This window comes from Euprymna scolopes, chromosome 10, assembly GCF_053919585.1.
Source record: "Euprymna scolopes isolate OS-2025 chromosome 10, ASM5391958v1, whole genome shotgun sequence".
Taxonomy (NCBI): domain Eukaryota; kingdom Metazoa; phylum Mollusca; class Cephalopoda; order Sepiida; family Sepiolidae; genus Euprymna; species Euprymna scolopes.
The window spans coordinates 111,750,732-111,770,606 of record NC_136491.1 but is presented as its reverse complement, the minus strand read 5'-3'; the positions used below and the strand labels follow the sequence as shown (position 1 = coordinate 111,770,606).

The 19,875-nt window shown below is 32.5% G+C and overlaps 1 protein-coding gene across 4 annotated transcripts in view; it reads left to right on the top strand.

Annotated features, from left to right (window-relative positions):
- The window catches only part of LOC145286207 (guanine nucleotide exchange protein SMCR8-like), a 144,202-nt gene that overhangs the window by 103,330 nt on the left and 20,997 nt on the right, over positions 1-19,875 (top strand). For all 4 annotated transcript variants that reach the window (XM_080135008.1, XM_080135009.1, XM_080135007.1 and 1 more), the window contains exons 19-22: positions 2,847-3,009; positions 8,311-8,440; positions 12,611-12,667; positions 19,302-19,378. In XM_080135008.1, the coding sequence (XP_079991134.1) occupies positions 2,847-3,009; positions 8,311-8,440; positions 12,611-12,667; positions 19,302-19,378 (427 nt within the window). The remainder of the gene's footprint in view (positions 1-2,846; positions 3,010-8,310; positions 8,441-12,610; positions 12,668-19,301; positions 19,379-19,875) is intronic.

The following is a 19,875-nucleotide window of genomic DNA, read 5'->3' as shown; positions in this document are numbered from 1 at the left end:
ATCATATAATGATTAGATCATTTTGACAGATGTTAAAAAACATTTAAAAAATAAATGTTTAAATTTCAACAGTATTTCTCGCAGTTAACGGTGGACGAATGGATTAGGTCCTTGTTAATGAAGCCAAAGATGGCTTCTATTGCCGGGTTCGAATCTATCGACCAGTATTAATCGTGACACTTTGCACTGATGATTCCCAAAAGGATGAAACACTAGTGTCTGTAGGTATTTAATAATTATTATAGTAAATAAAAAAAATATATATATATATATATATATATATATATACACACACACACACATTGTATACCTTCCATACAATTTGCAGCTAAAATCATACAAATCCAATTGAGGTCAGGACACAACAACAAACACACAAGCTCGGAGGGAGATGTTAGATAAAACAGGATTTCATCTAAAAATCATGAAAAGGGTAGTAACTCTATGACCTGGGTATTTCCCTTGACTCAACGAGATTTGGAAAAGAGCTGTGTTCTTTGCATTCCAGACAGCAGACATCTTGGAGTATGACATATTTTAGAGCTCTCTCCAAGTAATAAATCTAAAATAAGAATAATTCTTTTTTCGGTTCTTAATGGAGAATAAATATTAATTGTTGATTTCTACAGAAGCGTTTTATTCAATTCTTTCTTTGTATTCATTTCATATCCCGTAATAACTACTACTACATATCACCAATCATGGCTAATGAAACAAGAACAATATCTCCAAGATTAATTAATGGATTTGGTCCAAAATTCAATATAGAATGTGCTCTGAACTCTGAGCACTCATGACCTCCCGACATACTCTTGACTAACCTGACAAGCTGCAAAATCTCAACCTTATACTGTTGAGGTTCTTAAATGCCAGAAAGCCTTCTATTCTAATAGTTTTTTCCTCAAACTATTGAACTTTAGAATTCCTTCCCTGATTCCTGTTTCCCTGACTGAATTAAGATGCAGAAGTGTAAATGTAATGTGAACAGACATCTCACTACTCAACTTTCTGTAAGCCCCCTAAACTAGCTACTCAACTTCCCTCAATCCCCTACTAGACATGATCCCAAATAGTGGCTCCTTACGTCCAAGTGACAATGCCACTTGGACATTTTTTTTTTCTTTTTAATCTAACCAAAGCATTTTTTCACTTCAATTTCTCTGGTGCTTTTTTACCTACAGTTTTTTTTTCCTTCTGTTTTTGCAAAACAAGACTTCTTTTGGGATTGTATTTCTAAGCTTGCACCACAAAAACACTTTAGTTTGCATCAGAGATTTATACTGCTCTATTTTTAAACTTGTAAAATATTTTTTTTCTGATTTTTATATATTATGTTTATCAATTTGATCTGTTTTTTCATTTTGTAGTTTTTTTTTCTGTTTTTTTGTTTTTTTTTTAAATCCAGACAAAGCATTTTTTCACTTAAATTTCTTTGGTGATTTTTTGGCCTACAAAGTTTTGCCACTTGGACATAAGGAGCTGCTATTTGGTAGCTTTGTTTGGGGATGAAAATAAGTAAAAAAAAAACTTTAAGTTTGACAAGGTTGTATGTTACAGATTCTGAAATGTAAGAATAATATCAAAGATGAGAACAATAGTTTGAATAATTTTTAAAAAAGTACAAATTATTTATCCTCGTCTAAAACTATGGTGCATCAGGTTTTTAGGGATAGATTTATACTTATACAAAAATGAATTTTTGAAATAATGTTTTTTTTTTTGTTTTTTTTTTTGTGTGTTTTTACTGAAAATGTTGTGACGATATGCATAGACATTGTTTTGTTCTCTTATACCTTCAACTTTAATATCTGGTGCTATCAGATAAGACTATCTGAAGATACTGGCTTCCAGACTTAAAATGCTTTAGTGTTACTGGTTTCTTTTTTTTTTCCTTTCCCTTTGCAAAACTCAATCATGTTTTGCAAAGTCAAAAATAATTTTCCTCTACAAAACAACTAAACCAAACACTATGAATAAATATTTGAAGATATAGAGAACTTGAAGCATAAAACTATTTTCATAATGACTGGATTCGACATCAAGTAACCAGAAAAGCGTTGCTTTGCCATAAAAAAAAACAACTAAACCAAGCTTCATGAATAAATATTTGAAACTGTTGATATGCCATAAAACAAAACGACCAAACCAATCACTTTTGATATTGACTTTTATGAGACGTCAGAATTGTTTACTTGTTCAGATTGTACATTATTCTAGCTATAGAAGGTTTTATAAATATTTAGTGTTAATATAAGCGTACTCATTAATCTTTCATAACTACACTCCTTACATAGTAGTCAAACGGATGGCGATGCAGAGGTCAACATGATCAAATGTGAAAGGTTATGTGATCATCAAAATTTTCTGTTATCCATTTTGACATTGCTTGAGCTTTTGCAATGATGCTAAGTTCTGTTGAAACACTTTTTCTATTTTTCTAGTGCTTTTTTTTATCCAGAAAAAGCATTTTTTCACTTAAATTTCCCTGGTGCTGCTTTACCTACAAAGTTTTTTTTTTTTTTTTTGTATGTTTTTGACAAACATACATGTGCAATGTAAGACTTCTCTTGGGATTCTGCTTGTAACCTTGCACCAGAGATTTTTATTGCTCTGTTTTTAAATCTGTAAAATATTTTTTTTCTGATTTTTCTCCCCTCACATTAGGGCAGGTTGATTTGCAACTTTTCTATATGGTGCAAGCTTACAAGTAGAATCCCAAGAGAAGTTTATTAATTTGATCTGTTTGTAATTTCAAACGTTTCTTTTTTTATTATTTTTTTTTTTAATTATCATGTTTATTAATTTCATCACTTTGTAATTTTGAACATTATTTTTTTTTTTTACAGCAAAAAGTTTAATGCGTATCTCACAAAACTACCAAAATTTAAACAAATTGGTAGCCAGTATTTTATCCGGCCGTCCCGTTATAATCATTGGAAAAAATCATTCTGAAGAGGAAGTAAAAGTCATCGTCGATGCCTTGTCTCTCTTTCTTCCTGGCAATCTGAGGTATGACACTAGAAAAAATAAAAGAATTACTTTTTGATTTCATATTTTTTTAGTGGTTTCTTTTAAGTCTTATCTACTATGTTAATAAAGTCAATTTTGTACAGTTTCAGTTGGAAAATAATCAAACATTTTCTGAACAAATCTTTCAAACTCGCCACTTACATCACTTTCTAAAACATGTTACATGAAATTATGCATACATATCTTCCCTGTTTAAAAATTAGTACATTTATTCCAAACAAATTGTTTCTCTCAATTATGTAGTCCCATAAAGTAACAAGCAGTTACACTCTCCATCCATTAAGTCCCCTTACTCCCCTCACATTAGGGCAGGTTGATTTGCAACTTTTATCAGAAAATCAACATGGCACTGGTGATGATTGTTGGGATTTGATGTGATAAGAACAGATACCAAAAATCAGATTCCTATCTTGAACAGAAAATTGAGCATTTAATTTTAAAAATCGTGTAGAAAAATGCTGAAAAATCCTTCATTTTCATAGCATTTTACACAATACTGCCTTTGAAATTTCACTAATTTTTTAAAAAAATCCAATTAAAATTGATATATTTGTATGAAATTCATTGAAAGAAAAATAAATACATGAATTATAATTTTAATTATGAATCGCAACTTGCAAAATATCTCAACTTTTACTACATTGATTAAACAAAAATTGTAAAAAAAGCTAATTAGTAACTAAGTCTTTTAAACTTCACAATTCAAAAAGATATGTGGAGATGTATTACACAATATAACAACTTGATACAAGTTACAGAACCATGTATTTCAATTTTTTATCAAACACAATATAAACTGTTATAATAGAACTAAATTGTTCTGTATACTTTCCTTTCTAGGAAAATGAAGTCTAATTTGCTGGCGCAATGATTTTGTAATAATGTATCTATGTCTTGCTTCCTGCCCATATACAACTTGACCAGTGTGTGGCTGCAAAATTGATAGCAGTAATCTTTTTCAGTCTTTTCGAGTTATTCACTATTTCTGGAAAAAACAGCACAAAAAAAACAATTATTTGAAAATACTTATTTTTTTATATTTTTGTGATGTAATATGAATAAAACTATTGTTTGGGTAAATTGAGAAAACTAATAAACTTTAATGGATAAATATTTATTTACCTAATGCACAAAATCGTTTGAATGCCCTCTTCTCTCACATCCAATTCATCTGAGTTTATCATTGATATATGATATTTTCCAGAAGTAGTGCAAAAGCACTATATTTTGAACTGTTTAAAACAGTAATTTAGTTAACTGTTTTGTTCTCTGAAGAGGTGGCTGGTTACTTTTAAAACCAAGCTCCTATCTTTACATCATCAACGCTATGATCCCCATCTGGCATCAATTGAAATGGATAGCTTTCGTCTAGGGGAGGCTCCATGTTTTGACAAGCTTCTGGGATTGACCTTTACTCCTGACCTGAAATGGAACACGTACATCAAGTCTGTTGCCAAGGTCGCTGGAAAAATGGTAGTATCCTTCTACTGCTCCAGAAGATATCTCACTACTGATGCAATTCTCTATCTATATAAAAGCCAAGGATTGAGTACTGCTGCCACATCTGGTCAGGAGCTGCTAAAAACAGCCTATCCTGCCTTGACAGAGTACAAAATAGACTTTGTGGCCTAGTGGGGGATGCCCTTTTCTCTTTCCTGCAACCTCTCTCCCACAGAAGAGACGTTGCAAGCCTGTCTTTGTTTTATCGTTATTTCCATGGCAAGTGCTCGTCTGAGCTCCAATCTCTGGTCTCCCGTCACCAATCTTTCATGAAAAACACCTGTCTAGCTGAAACCACTGTCAATAATTTTCCCCATTCTTTATCTGTGCGTAAATCAAAACGTAGATTCCATGAACAAAGCTTCTTTCTTAGAAGTGCACGCCTGTAGAACTCTCTTCCGTTTGTCTGTTTCCCACCTGACTACAACTTGGATGTCTTCAAGTCCAACATAAACAAATTCCTAATATCCTGATAAACTGCCCCCTTAAGTAAGATACTTTATCAAATGTTTAGTTTAGACATTTTTAGCAGACTTTAGCTCCTCCTTCGATAACATGAATTTATCCATAGAGATTCATTCTTGCTGTAGCTGTGCCATTTTAAACGAGTGTTTAGAGTTTGAAAAACCAATCCTTGTGCATCTATGTTACCATACTATTTTAATAGTATTTTCAAGTTAAATTTAATTTCTATAAAATTTTTGTTTATTAAATTCTTAGGTGAAAGTACAGAATAGTTACAACACAACTTCCTATCCTCCCCATGTTAAGAATGACTTTCTAAATAATAAAGTTATTTTAGCACAATAACAGATACACAAATAACAAAAACTTTTAAAGGAGTTTCCTTATTTACTCATATTAATCTTTGTGGGTTATCTGATTTAAAAACTATAATTTTGGAAGAAAAATACTGCTTAAAATCAATTACTCCCTAAAAATAAAAGAAATAAAAATTTGACACTAATTTTCTGCAAAGTATTTTTTTTATTAAGTAGAAAACCTTGAAAATTTACGTGGTTATGTTTCGTAAAGAATCTGCAGAATAAAATTGTAAGGACTATTTTTTTTAATATAAAACTGGAGTATTACCATATTTTAATAAAAATTTCAAATAGAATTTGATGTGAAATATTAGGTTGGTGCAAAAATAATGTTTTTGACATTCATTTGAACGTCAAAAAAATGCCATTATTTTTGCACCAACCTAATATAAAACAAATTAAAAAAGATAAAACAAATATGTTTAAATTCCCTGCAGACACTTGAAATATATATTTTAAACTTTTTCGCAGTACACCCCCAATTTAACCCTAAAACATATACCCCTTAAACTCAACGCTGTTAAAGACCATATGTTAAGTTTTGAGACATTTGTGTTGAACAAAGATGGCGGCGTAGTTTAGATCAGTAACCAAGATGGCGACCAAGAATCAAATGCGGTCCGTCGCGTAGTTAACCTCTTAAGTTCTTAGATATTATGTTGAACAAAGATGGCGGCGTAGTTCAGATCAGTAACCAAGATGGCGGCGAAGAATTAAATGCGGTCCGTGGCGTAGCAAATGGCAAACTGATTGAATGCAAAATTCCACGATTTTTATAATAATTTTGCGACGTGTTGATTGGTTGTTTAGCACAGCCGTTGGTTATAAAAATGATTGGCGAATCCATTCGTCTTATACCCCCCATCACAAGTCAAAAATATTTTCCACCATATACAATCTTATATATCATACTATATATAATAAGCTTCTCCTTTATTTATTTAGAATTCAATAAAGTTTCCCCCAACATTCTATAATTCCTCTTAATCTTTTTCATCCCTAATGAACCCCACGCTAGACGCCGCATCCCAACTATGTTACCTAGCATCTTCTCTACTCTTCTGATGAGAAGCATTAGGCTTCGAAATGCCCTGGCATAAAGAGTCCTTTCTATCCCCCAAATTTTGCTTGTATTCCATTCAATAAATGGTCCATTCTATATCTACCAATATAGTTTTGTTACTTCATTTCATACTCTTATTATCTTATATTAGTGTTGGGACGATTAATCAGAACTGGGAATCGAAAAAATCGGAACTTTTAGTGGTATCAGAATCGGAGAAATTTGTGCCTATTTTTTGATGCCAAAAGGATTCTTTTTTATTTCTTTGTCTTTGTTTTCCACTACTCTTATTAATACTGGAATGATACAACTAGTAAAAATAAAATGTATAGGTCACACACAAGTGTATTTTGACATTTGGGAAAAAATATATAGGCATGTTACATAGGTTCTTATGGTAATCTGACCCCCCCCACACACACACACACAAAAAACAAGTCTGTAATTAGAAATTTCAAAATAATCAGAATTGGTAATTGTATCAGAATCTGAAAAAATTTTGGAAGCATCCCATCACTAATATATTATATAGAAAAATGCGAGCATGAAAAGTAATATGGTTAAGATTTAAACATGGAAAAGTAAAAGGACTAGTTGTTAAAACTGAAAAAGAAAAAGAACAGATATACTGGTAAAAAATATAATAAATTTATAACTTAAAATATTGCAGCATTAAGAATTTTTTTTTTTAATTCAATTTAATATTATATAATCAATTTTTAATTAATACTGCAATATTTTAAGTTATAAATTTATATATTTTACTAGAATATCTTTTTTTTCTTTTCCAGTTTTGTGACTTCAACATGGATGTCTTCAAGTCCAACATAAACAAATTCCTGATGAACTGCCCCATTAAATAATGACACTTTATCAAATCTCCAATACTAACGAATACTGCAACACTATCCCATTGATTACTGTACACAAAATAACCCTTATCCCTGAATGGCTTCTGGGCCTTGATAAGTGGTGACCTTCATGTAAAAAAAAAAAAACAACTAGTCCTTTTACTTTTCCATGTTTAAATCTTAACCATATTTTCATGTTTGCATTTTTCTATGTAATCCATGATTTTTCCAAGCTTTGCTTTGAAATAAAATTTTCTCTCTCTGCTTTACTTGTTACCTATGAATTATTAGTGACAGTACAGCTGAACGACAGATTGGAACATCAGTGAATTAATAGCAAGTTTTTTTTTTATATCCTGTTATGTCATCATCTCTGCTGTTCCCAGCCGATTTGAGGTAGCATAACAGATTTGGTTACTATGGTAACCAACAGCCAATCAAAAAATTTGTCTCTCTGTTCCTTACAGATTCTGAGAATTTTTGAACTTGTTAATTTTATTATAACTTTTGTTTTACTGAACGAAAATTGAAAATTTATTTTTGTCAAAATATAGCTGAGAAGATGGCCTATGAACTGTAATAATTGTTTGAAATTTGGGCGCAAAATGAGTGAGCGATGAAGCTTTAAAGCAGTTCTAAATGAGTAAAACTAACACTTAACCATATCAGAAAATGGTTAAATATCAGTTGAAATATCTGAGTTAGTGGGTGAATATTTGGCATCCGGTAGGATGCTCCATCCCCAACTTGAACAAACTGATAAAAAAATCAAGAATAAAAGAAAGGGGTGCAGGTTGTTAAGGTTGGTAGAGTTCAGGCATCCTGTGACCAAGTGGCAGGTGTTGTTCAATGCTGAGTTTTTTTTTTGTTTTTTTTTTGGTATGTGTTGGCATGTTACTTGAAAAAATATACCTTTTTGTTACAGATGTACATTAGAAATATAAAATAATGGCAGTCGATTCAAATTGATAAATGGGCCTGAAAAAAAATTAAACTATTTACTCTTTGTTATCATTATTTCGTACTTCTCGTTTATTTGTAGGGATCAAAAGAAGAGAATCGTTCCATGGCTAAAACGATCGTTACATTTAAAGGACCTATCGAAAATGCAATTAGTCGGTTTAAACAAGTCAACCAAGCGGCGGAATTGTGCATTGCCCTTATCGCTAATGGTAAGTGTCACGTACAAGTTTTCATCTCAATGCTTCTTATATATTATGCTTTTATGAAAGAAAATATCTCAAACTGGAAAGTTAAAAAGAAAATATTTTATATAGAAAAGAGTGAACAACATTGAAAACTGTTTATCTTTTTTTTCTTTTTTTTTTTCTTTTTTTTTCTACAAAATTCTTGACAGAGGGTGTACACTTGTATTATATATTGCATATATATTTCTTCAGTATTTACTTGAATAGTGCTCAATATGTGAGCAGTTTAGTAGCGCAATCAGTCTGATAATTTCCCCTGAGAAAGAAGCAAATGTTTTTCTGTAGTTTATTGGCATCTGCTTTATTTGTTGGTAATTTATTTCAAAAAAGTAGTTAAGATCTTTGATATTTCGAAATGAGACAAATTTTGCGATGTATTTTATTACATTATGTAAAAAAAAATCTTGTGACTGACAGGCTCAAACACACACACACACACACACACACACACACACACACACACAATGCCCCTTATATTATGAGGAGATTGATCTAGATATATGGAGAGCAATAAAAGGAGAGAAGCAGACAGGCAGACGAAAGGCATTATGCAATAAATATACCTAAATTCTTCACTTACATTTTATTATATTAAAAAAAGGAAAATATATATTCTTTGATTTCGTATAACTTTATTGTAAAATAATCTGTGAAGGAAGGGGAATCAGAATTGTTCACTCAATATTTTCAATCCGATACTTTTCCAACTAGATAATTCAGATATTTGTTAAGCCTCTCCCTGTACAAGAGCCAAATACACCCTAAAATGGAGTACTGCTGCCACATCTGGGGAGGTGCTGCTGAGAGATCCTATCCTGCCTTGACAGAGTTCAAAACCTAGTAGGGGACACCCTTTTCTCCTCCCTGCAAACTCTTTCTCACAAAAGAGACATGGCAAGTATCTCTCTGCTCTATCATTTTTATGGCAGATGCACGTCTGAGCTTCAATCTATGGTCCCATTCTGTATAACTTTCAACAAAAGCACTCGTCTATCTACAACCACTGTCAACAATTTCCTCCATTCTCTATCTATGTCTAAATTTAAATGCCAATTCCACGAACAAAACTTCTTTCTTATAACTGCTCAGCTATGGAATTCTGTTCCACTAGCCTGCTTTTTGGCTGACTACAACATTGCCATCTTCAAGTTCAATGTAAACAAATTCTTGTTAAGCCACCCCCTTAAATTAAGTCGATTGCTACCTGATTTTCATCACCATGCACACATTAACTCTTATCCTTGAATAATCTTTGGGTCTTGATAAGCAGTGACTCCTCTGTAAAAACAATATCAAATAAAAAATGTTAACTTTTAAAATAACATTTATAAGAAAAAACGGATAGAGACTTAAAGTTTGAAGGAATTTTTGTCACCATGGGTCACTTAGAGGTGAGAACATGATGCTCGGCAAATACAGAGTGATGTAGAGATTTGGGACCACTTACACTGTTTTCCTTGGAGAATTCTATACTTGTGATATAAATTTCATCAAAATAGGATATATTTTCATTTTTAAAGATGTTTCTCTATCAATATCTTCAGTTAGTTTGTTGGTCCCCTGACAAAAGGAGGGTGGACCTGTAAATTCACCCTTGTCCATTCGTCTGTCCACACTTTTCTCAATAACTGGAATTTTTTGAAATTTTGCATAAGCATTAAACATGATATGAGTAAAAAAGTAACAGAACGGATTTTCCGGGAAAACTCCGGTTGCTCACCTAAAAATGTTAAAATGGCTAAAATTGATACTTTTGTGCTTATTAAAAAACATTGATGCCTTGGATTTTTATAAAACTTTCTGAAAAGTTGTAACTAACCGATTTGTATCTAATTTTGTTTGTCTATACTTTGCAATAACTCTTGGGTGTGCCCCAGGGCTTTTTTAGGGCTAATAAAAACACTCCATGTCCCAAATTTTCTGTGTATGTCTATTTAGCAGTTTTGCATGGTGCTGAACTCCAATTTAAATATGTTAAGACCTTGGGGACTTTTGGGGCTACATGGGGGGGGGGCGCAAATGATGGACTTGGTCATTTCTTTTTTGCATGGCGCAGAACTCAAATTTACATAAGTTAAGGCCTAAAACTGCACTGTTTGTTCATTTTCACCAGGATTTGATATCATCTGGGGACTTTTGGGGCTAAATGGGGAGGGGAGGGGGCAAATAGTGAACTTACTTATCCATTTTTGTTTTATGCCTCATTCACTGTGCACTCACGGGGGAGGGGGCATTCATGCTTCACTTGTTTTCTTACTGTTCATCTTTTTTTGTTTGTGTTGGAAAATTATTTTTCTTTAAATAAACTCCCTCATTTTTACAGTATAACAAGCAATATTAATATCCAAGATAATGGCAGTAACCTTAGAAAACGACATTCGGTCTATAGTGGAATGAGTACATAAATATATGGTAACATTTAATGCTACTAAGATTAAGCTTCTTTCCTTTAATTACAAAAATACTTTTTCAACCACTGATTGCCATGACTAATAACATTCTACCTGAGAGCTCACTGTTCATAATTCTTCGCTCAACATTCTCAGGCAACATGAATTGAAACAAATACGTTGAGGACATTGGCAAAGCTGCTGCAAAGATGGTGGGCTTCTTCTACCATAATTATGTACACTTGAGACTTATACATCTCTATAAAGCCATCATTTGCCCATGCATGGAGTATTGGCTAGTCCATCTATCATTAGTTTTTTTTTTTTTTTTTTTTTTTTTTTTACATGGGGGTCACCACTTATCAAGACCCGGAGGCCACTCAGGGATAAGGGTTATTGCGTGTACAGTAATCAATGAGTATTGTAGTAATCATTAGTATTCGAGATTTGATAGTGTCTTACTTAAGGGGCGGTTTGTCAGGAATTTGTTTATGTTGGATTTGAAGACATCCAAGTTGTAGTCAGGTGGAAAACAGGCGAACGGAAGAGAGTTCCACAATCGTGCACTTCTGAGAAAGAAGCTCTGCTCATGGAATCTAGTTTATCCTTTTAGACAGGGTCTAAAAAGAGTCTTCAATCTAATAGTTTCTGAACTATTAACAAATCACTAACCCTTGTCTTATTGCTGCAATGTTGCATCTCTTTGTTTTACAAGTACTTTAATGGAATGTATCTTAAACTCCTACTACTGGTGCCTCCTCAACATATGATACTCCTGTCGATTTCACCGTATGAGGTCCACTACAATAACTAAGTTGTTCAGAAATCCACACAAATGACTTGCTTATAGTGGTGAAGGCTTTGTGCAGAACCAACCACACTTTTTGGTACAACTGCTAAACTTAGTTGGTGCAATGGCTGCCACAAGATAGAGTAGATAGTAGACCTCAGGTTTTGCATCAAAGTTTTTTTCTAGATGCATGTCTTCATGAAGACTGAGGATCCTCTCTTCCAGTGGATTAAACATGCCCCTAGATACCATCTTGTAAATTTCTATGTCTCTGTATGACATATATATCTTGACTGTTAGACTTTGGAATTGCTTCCCTGTTTCCTGCTTCTCTGACTGTGCTAACATGCTGAAGTTTAAATGAAATGTGAACAGATGTCTCACTGCTCAACTCTCTACATAGCCACCTGTAGACATGGTCCCAAATCGTCAGCCAATTTCTCGTATCCGAGAATTTCAGTTTCCTCTTCCCTCAGTGTTTGGATCGCAGATGGCTTCTCAGACCAATCTGAGCATGGAATTTGTGTGGGCAGAGAAGGCAAGCAATGCTTGGCAGGGGGCATTGTTATTCAGCACGATTTTTTCTTGCCTGCCTCTTGATCTCAACCAGTCTTCTTTCTGCCTCATATCCTTTGGTACTATGTATGATGGATTGGCGCCACAGGCACCGATCCTCAGATGTTGTTTCCCAGATGTGAAGATCAAATCCGGTGTTTTTTAGGGTAGATTTGAGTTGGTCCTTATATTGCAGTAGAGGGCAGCCGATAGGTTTTTTTCCTGTGGCTAGCTCCGAGTACAGGGTTTGTTCCAAATAGTAGTCGTTTATATCCAAATGGCAATATGCCTTGTTTGGGGTCAATAAGAAATTTAAAAAAAAAAGACTTTTTTTCTGCTCAAAATAACAGAATTTTGTATTTGCAACTTTATAATGTCAGCCTCTTTTTCTCCATCCAGACTTATGTCAGTATTTTGGATATTGAACAGAGGTTGGTGGTCGCCCCGAATTATCAGGTGAGATTATTCAATTTTACAGTTTGTTTCTTTGTTTCTTTTTCGATGCATCACAGTCACACATCTTCCTTAAATTTGGTATAACAGTGAATAGACATAGGTTGCAACTATTATGTCAGCGATGACCACTATATTGCTAACATCCATGTCACTGTCATCCAATATGTCAGCAATATCCGTTAACTTCCATTTAATGTAATTAAGATGATGTCAACATTGGCTAAAAGAAAATGAACTCTAATAAAATATTGTTCTAATTGAATGACAAGTATTTAATCTTATTGTTTTCGGGTAAGCTGATATACCCATTTCAGGAATAATGGAATCGTCCAAATACATTATTTTATTATTGAAATGAGTAATTTGTTTATTTATTTATTTATTAATTTGTTTATTTATTTATTTGTTTATTTATTTGTTTATTTGTTTATTTATTTATTTATTTGTTTATTTGTTTATTTATTTATTTATATATTTATTTGTGGACTGTTACCTTCATCTACATAGTTGTTCTTAACCACCTGACGAAGGCCAGAGGAATAGTTGGCTGAAATGTTGTGAAACAACAACTATGAAGATGGAGATAACAGTCTGCAAATAAATAAATATACAAATTACTCATCTCAAAGGATTCCAATAATAAAATAATATACCATTCGGTATGAACCCGATGATGGAAGACTAGATTTATTTAAGAACAAAAAGCTTGGATTTATGAGACCAAAATATCCAACCTTGATCACTCTTCAGAGCCCGTGGCGCAGTGGATAGAGGCGTTAAATCTCTATGGTTCCTGGTGAACATTGTCTGAAGATAGTGGTTTCAATCCTACCCAAAGTCGACCAGAGGATTAGTTGGCCAAAACGTTGTGAGATGACAACAACTATGGAAGGCAGTAATTACTGAGGATACAGTTAAGACACTCAGCATCCCTATCCCATCGTGGTTAACCACCTAACAAAAGCCAGAGAAATAGGTGGCCGAAACACTGTGAAACAGTGACTATGAAGATGAGGATAACCGTTCGCAAATAAATAAATATGCAATAAATGCAGTTATATCTAATCATAATGGCAGCAATTAGTGACGGTTATAAACCCAGAATCATGACATGCACTTTGGTAACATACTTTTGTCAATATCAATTATACTACTGTGTTTGCCTTGATTATTATTTGGGACACCATTGTGTGTGTGTGTGTGTGTGTGTAATAATTTAATAAAATGTATTTTTAATTGTGCAGTTTAATTCCATTTCAAAAATGGATTTGAAGTGAAAGCACCAATACGTACTTATGTGTCATATTGAAATTAGTTAAACTTCTAAAAATTATGAAAAATGATCAACTAGAAGATATGCTGGAATTATATTTTACAAAAAACAAATACAGATATTAGCAATCCACCATTTTCTATTTTGAAATAGTGGATTTTTATATTTTATTTAAATCATAGACTCTAGTTACCTCCCCTGGTTTTTAAGAACTCTTTATTAATAATTCTGATAAAACTGTATAGATTTCATTTTTACTTAGAATTATTTTCTACTCATTTTTGTGATTGAATTATATTGCACAAACACTGTTATTGGTTTCATATTGTAAATGATTCAGCAGATGATGTCAAGGCTGTTTTTGTTGTTGTTTTGTTTACTCACAAAGCAAGGATCAAATAAAGATTAGATACCCCGTAGCAGAAAACAAAGATTGTCGAACATTTCAAGTGGCACCGGTTGTTCGACGTTGACATTGCCGTTGGTTGTTTGTAAACACGTCAAATAGCAAACATGTTCGAATGTTCGCAAGCAAGATTTTAAAAAAATATATTTACAAAACTTTTAAAGATTTAAAAGAAAAAATATATATTTACAAAACATTTTCTTTAATATTAAATATTTACAAAACTTTTAAGGATAAAAATCCCCAACTTTTTTCTATTTACGCAAAACTTTTTAATGTAAGTAATAAAATGAACATATTTAAATAAATGGGTGTCTTTCTAAGTGTGTTCTTTTTATATATTTACAGAACTTTTTAATAAAACTATTATTAATAATAATAATAATAATAGAAATAAATAAATGGTAAATTTTTACGACATGCCCCAGCATATAAACACTCCAACCTCCCTATGTTAAAGCTTTCGGGATAAACACCCCAAACCTCAAAAGCCATTCTTAACATGGGGTGGTTGGTGGTGTTTATACTACGCTGGGGCAGGTCATAAAATAATACCAAATAAATAAACCGACATTATAACTGAGAATTTCGGATGATGTCAATTAAAAAGTACATAATTTAAAAACAAATTATATAAAATTATTATAACCAAACGTTTTAATGGCGGAAACAAATATAAAATAACTGACTTGTTCGGATTTTTGCGACCAAGATTAATTTTTATGTACATTATTTTTTTATTATTTTTTTTTTTTGTTTTTTAATCTTTCTTTGTGCGTTTTTAATACAATTCAATATTTATTTAAAGTGCGATGTATGTAGTCAGTGGAGGAGAAATCCTTTTAGACTGAGGCAATTTTTATGCATAATAAAATCACAAGTATAAACAATCGAGATTTAAAAAAATATATTTTATTCACATATCTTTTATAACTTTTATTTTTATAAAGATGAAGTGTATCACAAGATACAAATCTTTTTATAATTTTCATTTTTATTTAAAAAAAAAAAAAAACTTGCTATTTGTTTACTTCTCCATAAAGACAAATTAAATACAAGTAAGTTTAGCCTCCGAAATTTTCAGTTTCGAATGTTTTGTAATTAATATAGTCCATTCTTTTTACTTATTTTATTATAATTATTTAGTAGTAGTTTTATTAAAGTTTTGTAAATATATTAAAAACGCACTCAGAAAGACACATTTATTTTAATAAATTAAATTTTGTGTTACTTACACAAAAAGTTTTGTGTAAATAGAAAAACGTTTTTTTTTTAATCCTTAAAAGTTTTGTAAATATTTAATATTAAAGAAAATGTTTTGTAAATATATATTTTTTTCTTTTAAATCTTAAAAAGTTTTGTAAATATATTTTTAAAAAAATCTTGCTCGCGAACATTCCACCATGTTTGCTATTTGACGTGTTTACAAACAACCAACGGCAATGTCAACTGGTGCCACTTGAAATGTTCAAGAGGACAAAAATGCCCCAAAATGACCAAAAATGACACATTTTGCCCCTTAACTTTTGATCCATCCATTAGATTTTTTTAAAACTTGGCCAAAATGTGGAGCCCATTGTTCTTAGCATAAATTCAGTATGGGTGACCCTGTCAAAACTTTGGTTCGCGTCCCCAGGGACTCTCAGTGCTAAAAATGCCTCTTTTTGTGGCACTTTTTTCATATTTCTCAACAAAAACTTGATATGTCTGACTATATAGTGGTTTTCATGGTGGTCAACTCAAATATACATGTGTTAAGGCTTGAAACTGCACTGTTATCCATCTACACTGAGATTCAGCATCTCCAGGGGCTCAAAAGAGGTCAAAACTGCCCCAAAAATAGCCAAAAATGACACTTTTTGCCCCACAGCGTTTGATCCATCCATTAGATTTTTCTGAAACTTGACCAAAATGTGGAGGCCATTGTTCTTAATATAAATTCAGTATGGATGACCCTGGCAAAATTCTGGTTCGCATCTTTCTGGGACTTTTAGGGCTAAAAAAACATGTCTCTTTGGAGCTCTTTTTTCATATTACTCAAAAACTTGATATGTATGTCTATATAGTAGTTTTCCATGGTGCTGAATTCAAATACGCATGTCTTAAGGCGTGAAACTGCATCGTTTGTCCATTTTCATTGGGATTCAGCGTTCCCAGGTGCTCAAAAGGGGTCACAAATGCCCCAAAATTGCAAAGAAATGACACTTTTTACTCCATAACTTTTACCCCATCCATTAGATTTTTCTGAAACTTGGCGAAAATGTGAAGGCAATGTTGGCCCTTCACACTTCTCACATTCATCATTTCTTCACTATTTTTTGTGGTGTCATCTCACATGCAGCACAAGAGGGGGACCACACACGTGCGGCTTGTCTTACATGTAGAATGTTCTTACTTGCATAGGATGGTCAGATGGTATCTCTCTGTTGCAATATTTCAAGAATTACTTCCCTTCGATAGGCATGTGTTCAATTTTTAAACATGCATGATAGGGACCCACCTGAGGAAGGGAATTATTCCCAAAATATTGCCACACAGAGATACTATCTGACACAAGTAAGAATATTCTACATGTAAAATATTATTAAAATTTATGTGTGTGTGTGTAATCATACATATATACATGCATATATTGAATCAATAAAGCTGAAACTGCACTATGTTCCTATAAATCTATATTTCCCTTATATACACATTAAACAATGCTTCAAGCAAACTACACTAAACTCTTAATAATAAAATTTTTTTAAATTGTAAAATGGGTCTTTTTGTTTGTGGAAGATGAATGCATCACTTGGCCAATTCTGTTAAATTCCTTATTTGAAGCATGAAGTCACAGAATTGGGATGCTAATTATTTAATGCACCCTTCTTTTATTGATATTTACTGAATTTAACTTTTTAACTAAAGAAAATCGACATTAAAAATGTAGTTTTGTTTTATTGATTTCCTTAAGATCTCTCCATAACATTTATTTAATAATAAGAGCATGTTCAACAGTTGACAACCAGGATGGTGAAAGAACTCTCCACATTTACCTACAAGGAGTGGCTCCAAAAACTAAATCTATTCTCCCTTGAGCAAGAGAAGGATATGAAGAGACTTTATTCTGACATAGAATATATTTAACTGAAATCTAAATCTACCTTTCAAGGAATTTTTTTTTTTTCGCAATTCCAAGTCGTGATTTCTGTGGGCATCTGGAAAAAAATGTATTGCTGTCATTTTCGGATCAATGAAAGGCAGCATTCTCTGTCCGTGTTTCTGTTCCGTGAAACAGCTTGCCAGAGGCGATCGTGACGATGACAACCATATCCAATTTTAAAGTGTCCTTAAAGACAAACAGTCAGACTTTATGTGTATGTAAATAGCTTCCACCTGTTTCTTTCGGATTAATAGAAGAAAGGCAGCATTCTCTGTCAGTGTTTCTGTTCTGTGGAACAACCTGCCAGAGGAGGTTGTAACAACTGCTTGTTGCACTATATAATCATTTTTTTTTTTTTTTTGTCAAAGTAAATTTAATTTGATTTTAATATTGAGTAATAATGAAACCTCTTATAATGAAGATTTTGCATTTGTCTGTAACAGCAATTATGTCACTACCCAAGTCATAATTGCTCTAAATATTTTGCCACTTATTCGTAACTAGCCTGGGTGCGCAGTGTTGCCTGGGTGTTTATAGATGTGTGTCGAGCAAAAAAAAAAAAGTGGTAGGAGGCAGGCAGGCTCGAACCCGTGACGCAAAGGCAGAAAAGAAAGTGAAAGAAAATCAGATGTCTTACCACTACTCCATGACGTGAGCGGAAGTTCAGAACGTTAAAATTAGGCAAAGTCAATCCAACTGATACAATGACTTGCAAAAATGGCTCGCAAAAAATCGACCCCTACTTGTAGAAAACTGCCCAGTTAAGGGTGAAGGAATTAATGTTTTTGGCCAATTTTTCGATATTTATCGTCTGAGATGTTGAACTTCAAAATGATACTGATCTCGTGAAAATCCATTGCCTCTGTCAAAAGTTTTAGGCATACAAACGTACATACATACATTTAAACAGACAGGTGAGATTTATATTATAGATTATATTATAATTGTAATCATCACAAAATAATGTCATATTCCCCCCCCCCGTTAACCTATCGATTTAAAAAAACAATTTGCTTTATATATACCAGAAATTGTGGTTTTGGAGTCGTTATGGCCTTGCCAAAACACAATGGTATAATAACGAAACTATGTTACAGAAGTATATGTCATAATTCTGGTTCTGTAACTGCCATTAATAGCTGGCACAATGTTTAGTATTAACTGTATTTATTGTGTTTGAGTAAGGTTATTTCTTTTTGAAATAGTAGATCAGCTTATATCATAGCAAGAGTGAATTTAACAGTCAAAGATAATGTCCTCGACAATCAGTCTGATAGTGGCTTCGTTGCTGTTAGGTTGAGATACAATTATTTTTCAGTCCTAAGAAATTCATTATTTATCTTCTCTCTGAAGTTGGTTAGTTTTAGACTAATTACCTGAGGCGTTCTCTATGGAGAATGCCCAACAGGATGGGGGTGCTTGGACATTTTTTTGTAGGCCAGAATGCTCTAATCTTAATGCGCTGGCTTTTTAAAACCACATTTGACCTGATGTCTAACTTGCTGGAGATAAGCTAAATATATTCACAATGAATGGTAAGGTTGATTGATCTATTGATATTATGAAACCAACTTTAATAAATAAATTTACCATTTTAATAATTTCTAATCATTTGTTTTTAATTTAATCGAGCAGATCAAGAAGTTTTGCTGAGTTATAAAAGTCATGCGCTTTACACTTAAATATCGAATAGTTTTAGCTATAACAGTAAATTAATCTCATAATTATATGTCGAGCAACAGATTGGTTGGCCATTGAAAACCAACAATAATATCTTGATTTTTTTTTTTTTTTTTTTTTTTTCTTCCAGGGATTAATTGTGAATACAATGCTGAATCAGCTTCAACAATTTCAAAGTCCAAAAGCTACTTTGGCATTCATACACAGGTGAGATAGTCATTTTGAATTTGAATTTCATGCTTTCAGAGAATGAAAATAATTATCTTATAAATAACTGTATCTATTGTTACCAGGGTGTCTTTTTTTGACTTCCATCTTTTTATTTTAATTTTTAAATATTTTTTTAACATTATCTACTTTGTCTTTCAAATTATTCTTTATACATCGTTTTGAAATTTAAATTTAATTAGTATGCTATTATCTAGTATGTAAATTATTAATTGAACTAAATTCTGCTAATGTGTAAACACAGCGGCCCGGAAAGAAAATGACTGTTGAGCTCTTAGAATGCGCCCAACAAATGTAAATGTTTATGACAATGATTTCATGCGGACTGAAGAAATAACAATATTCCAACTTGTCATGAAGCTGGCTGACAATTTCAAAATGATTCAATGGATTGATAAACCTCAGTTACTAACCAATTCTTGGAGATGTGAACTGTGTACTTTACCATGGAAATTGAATTGTTATTTGCAGTCAAT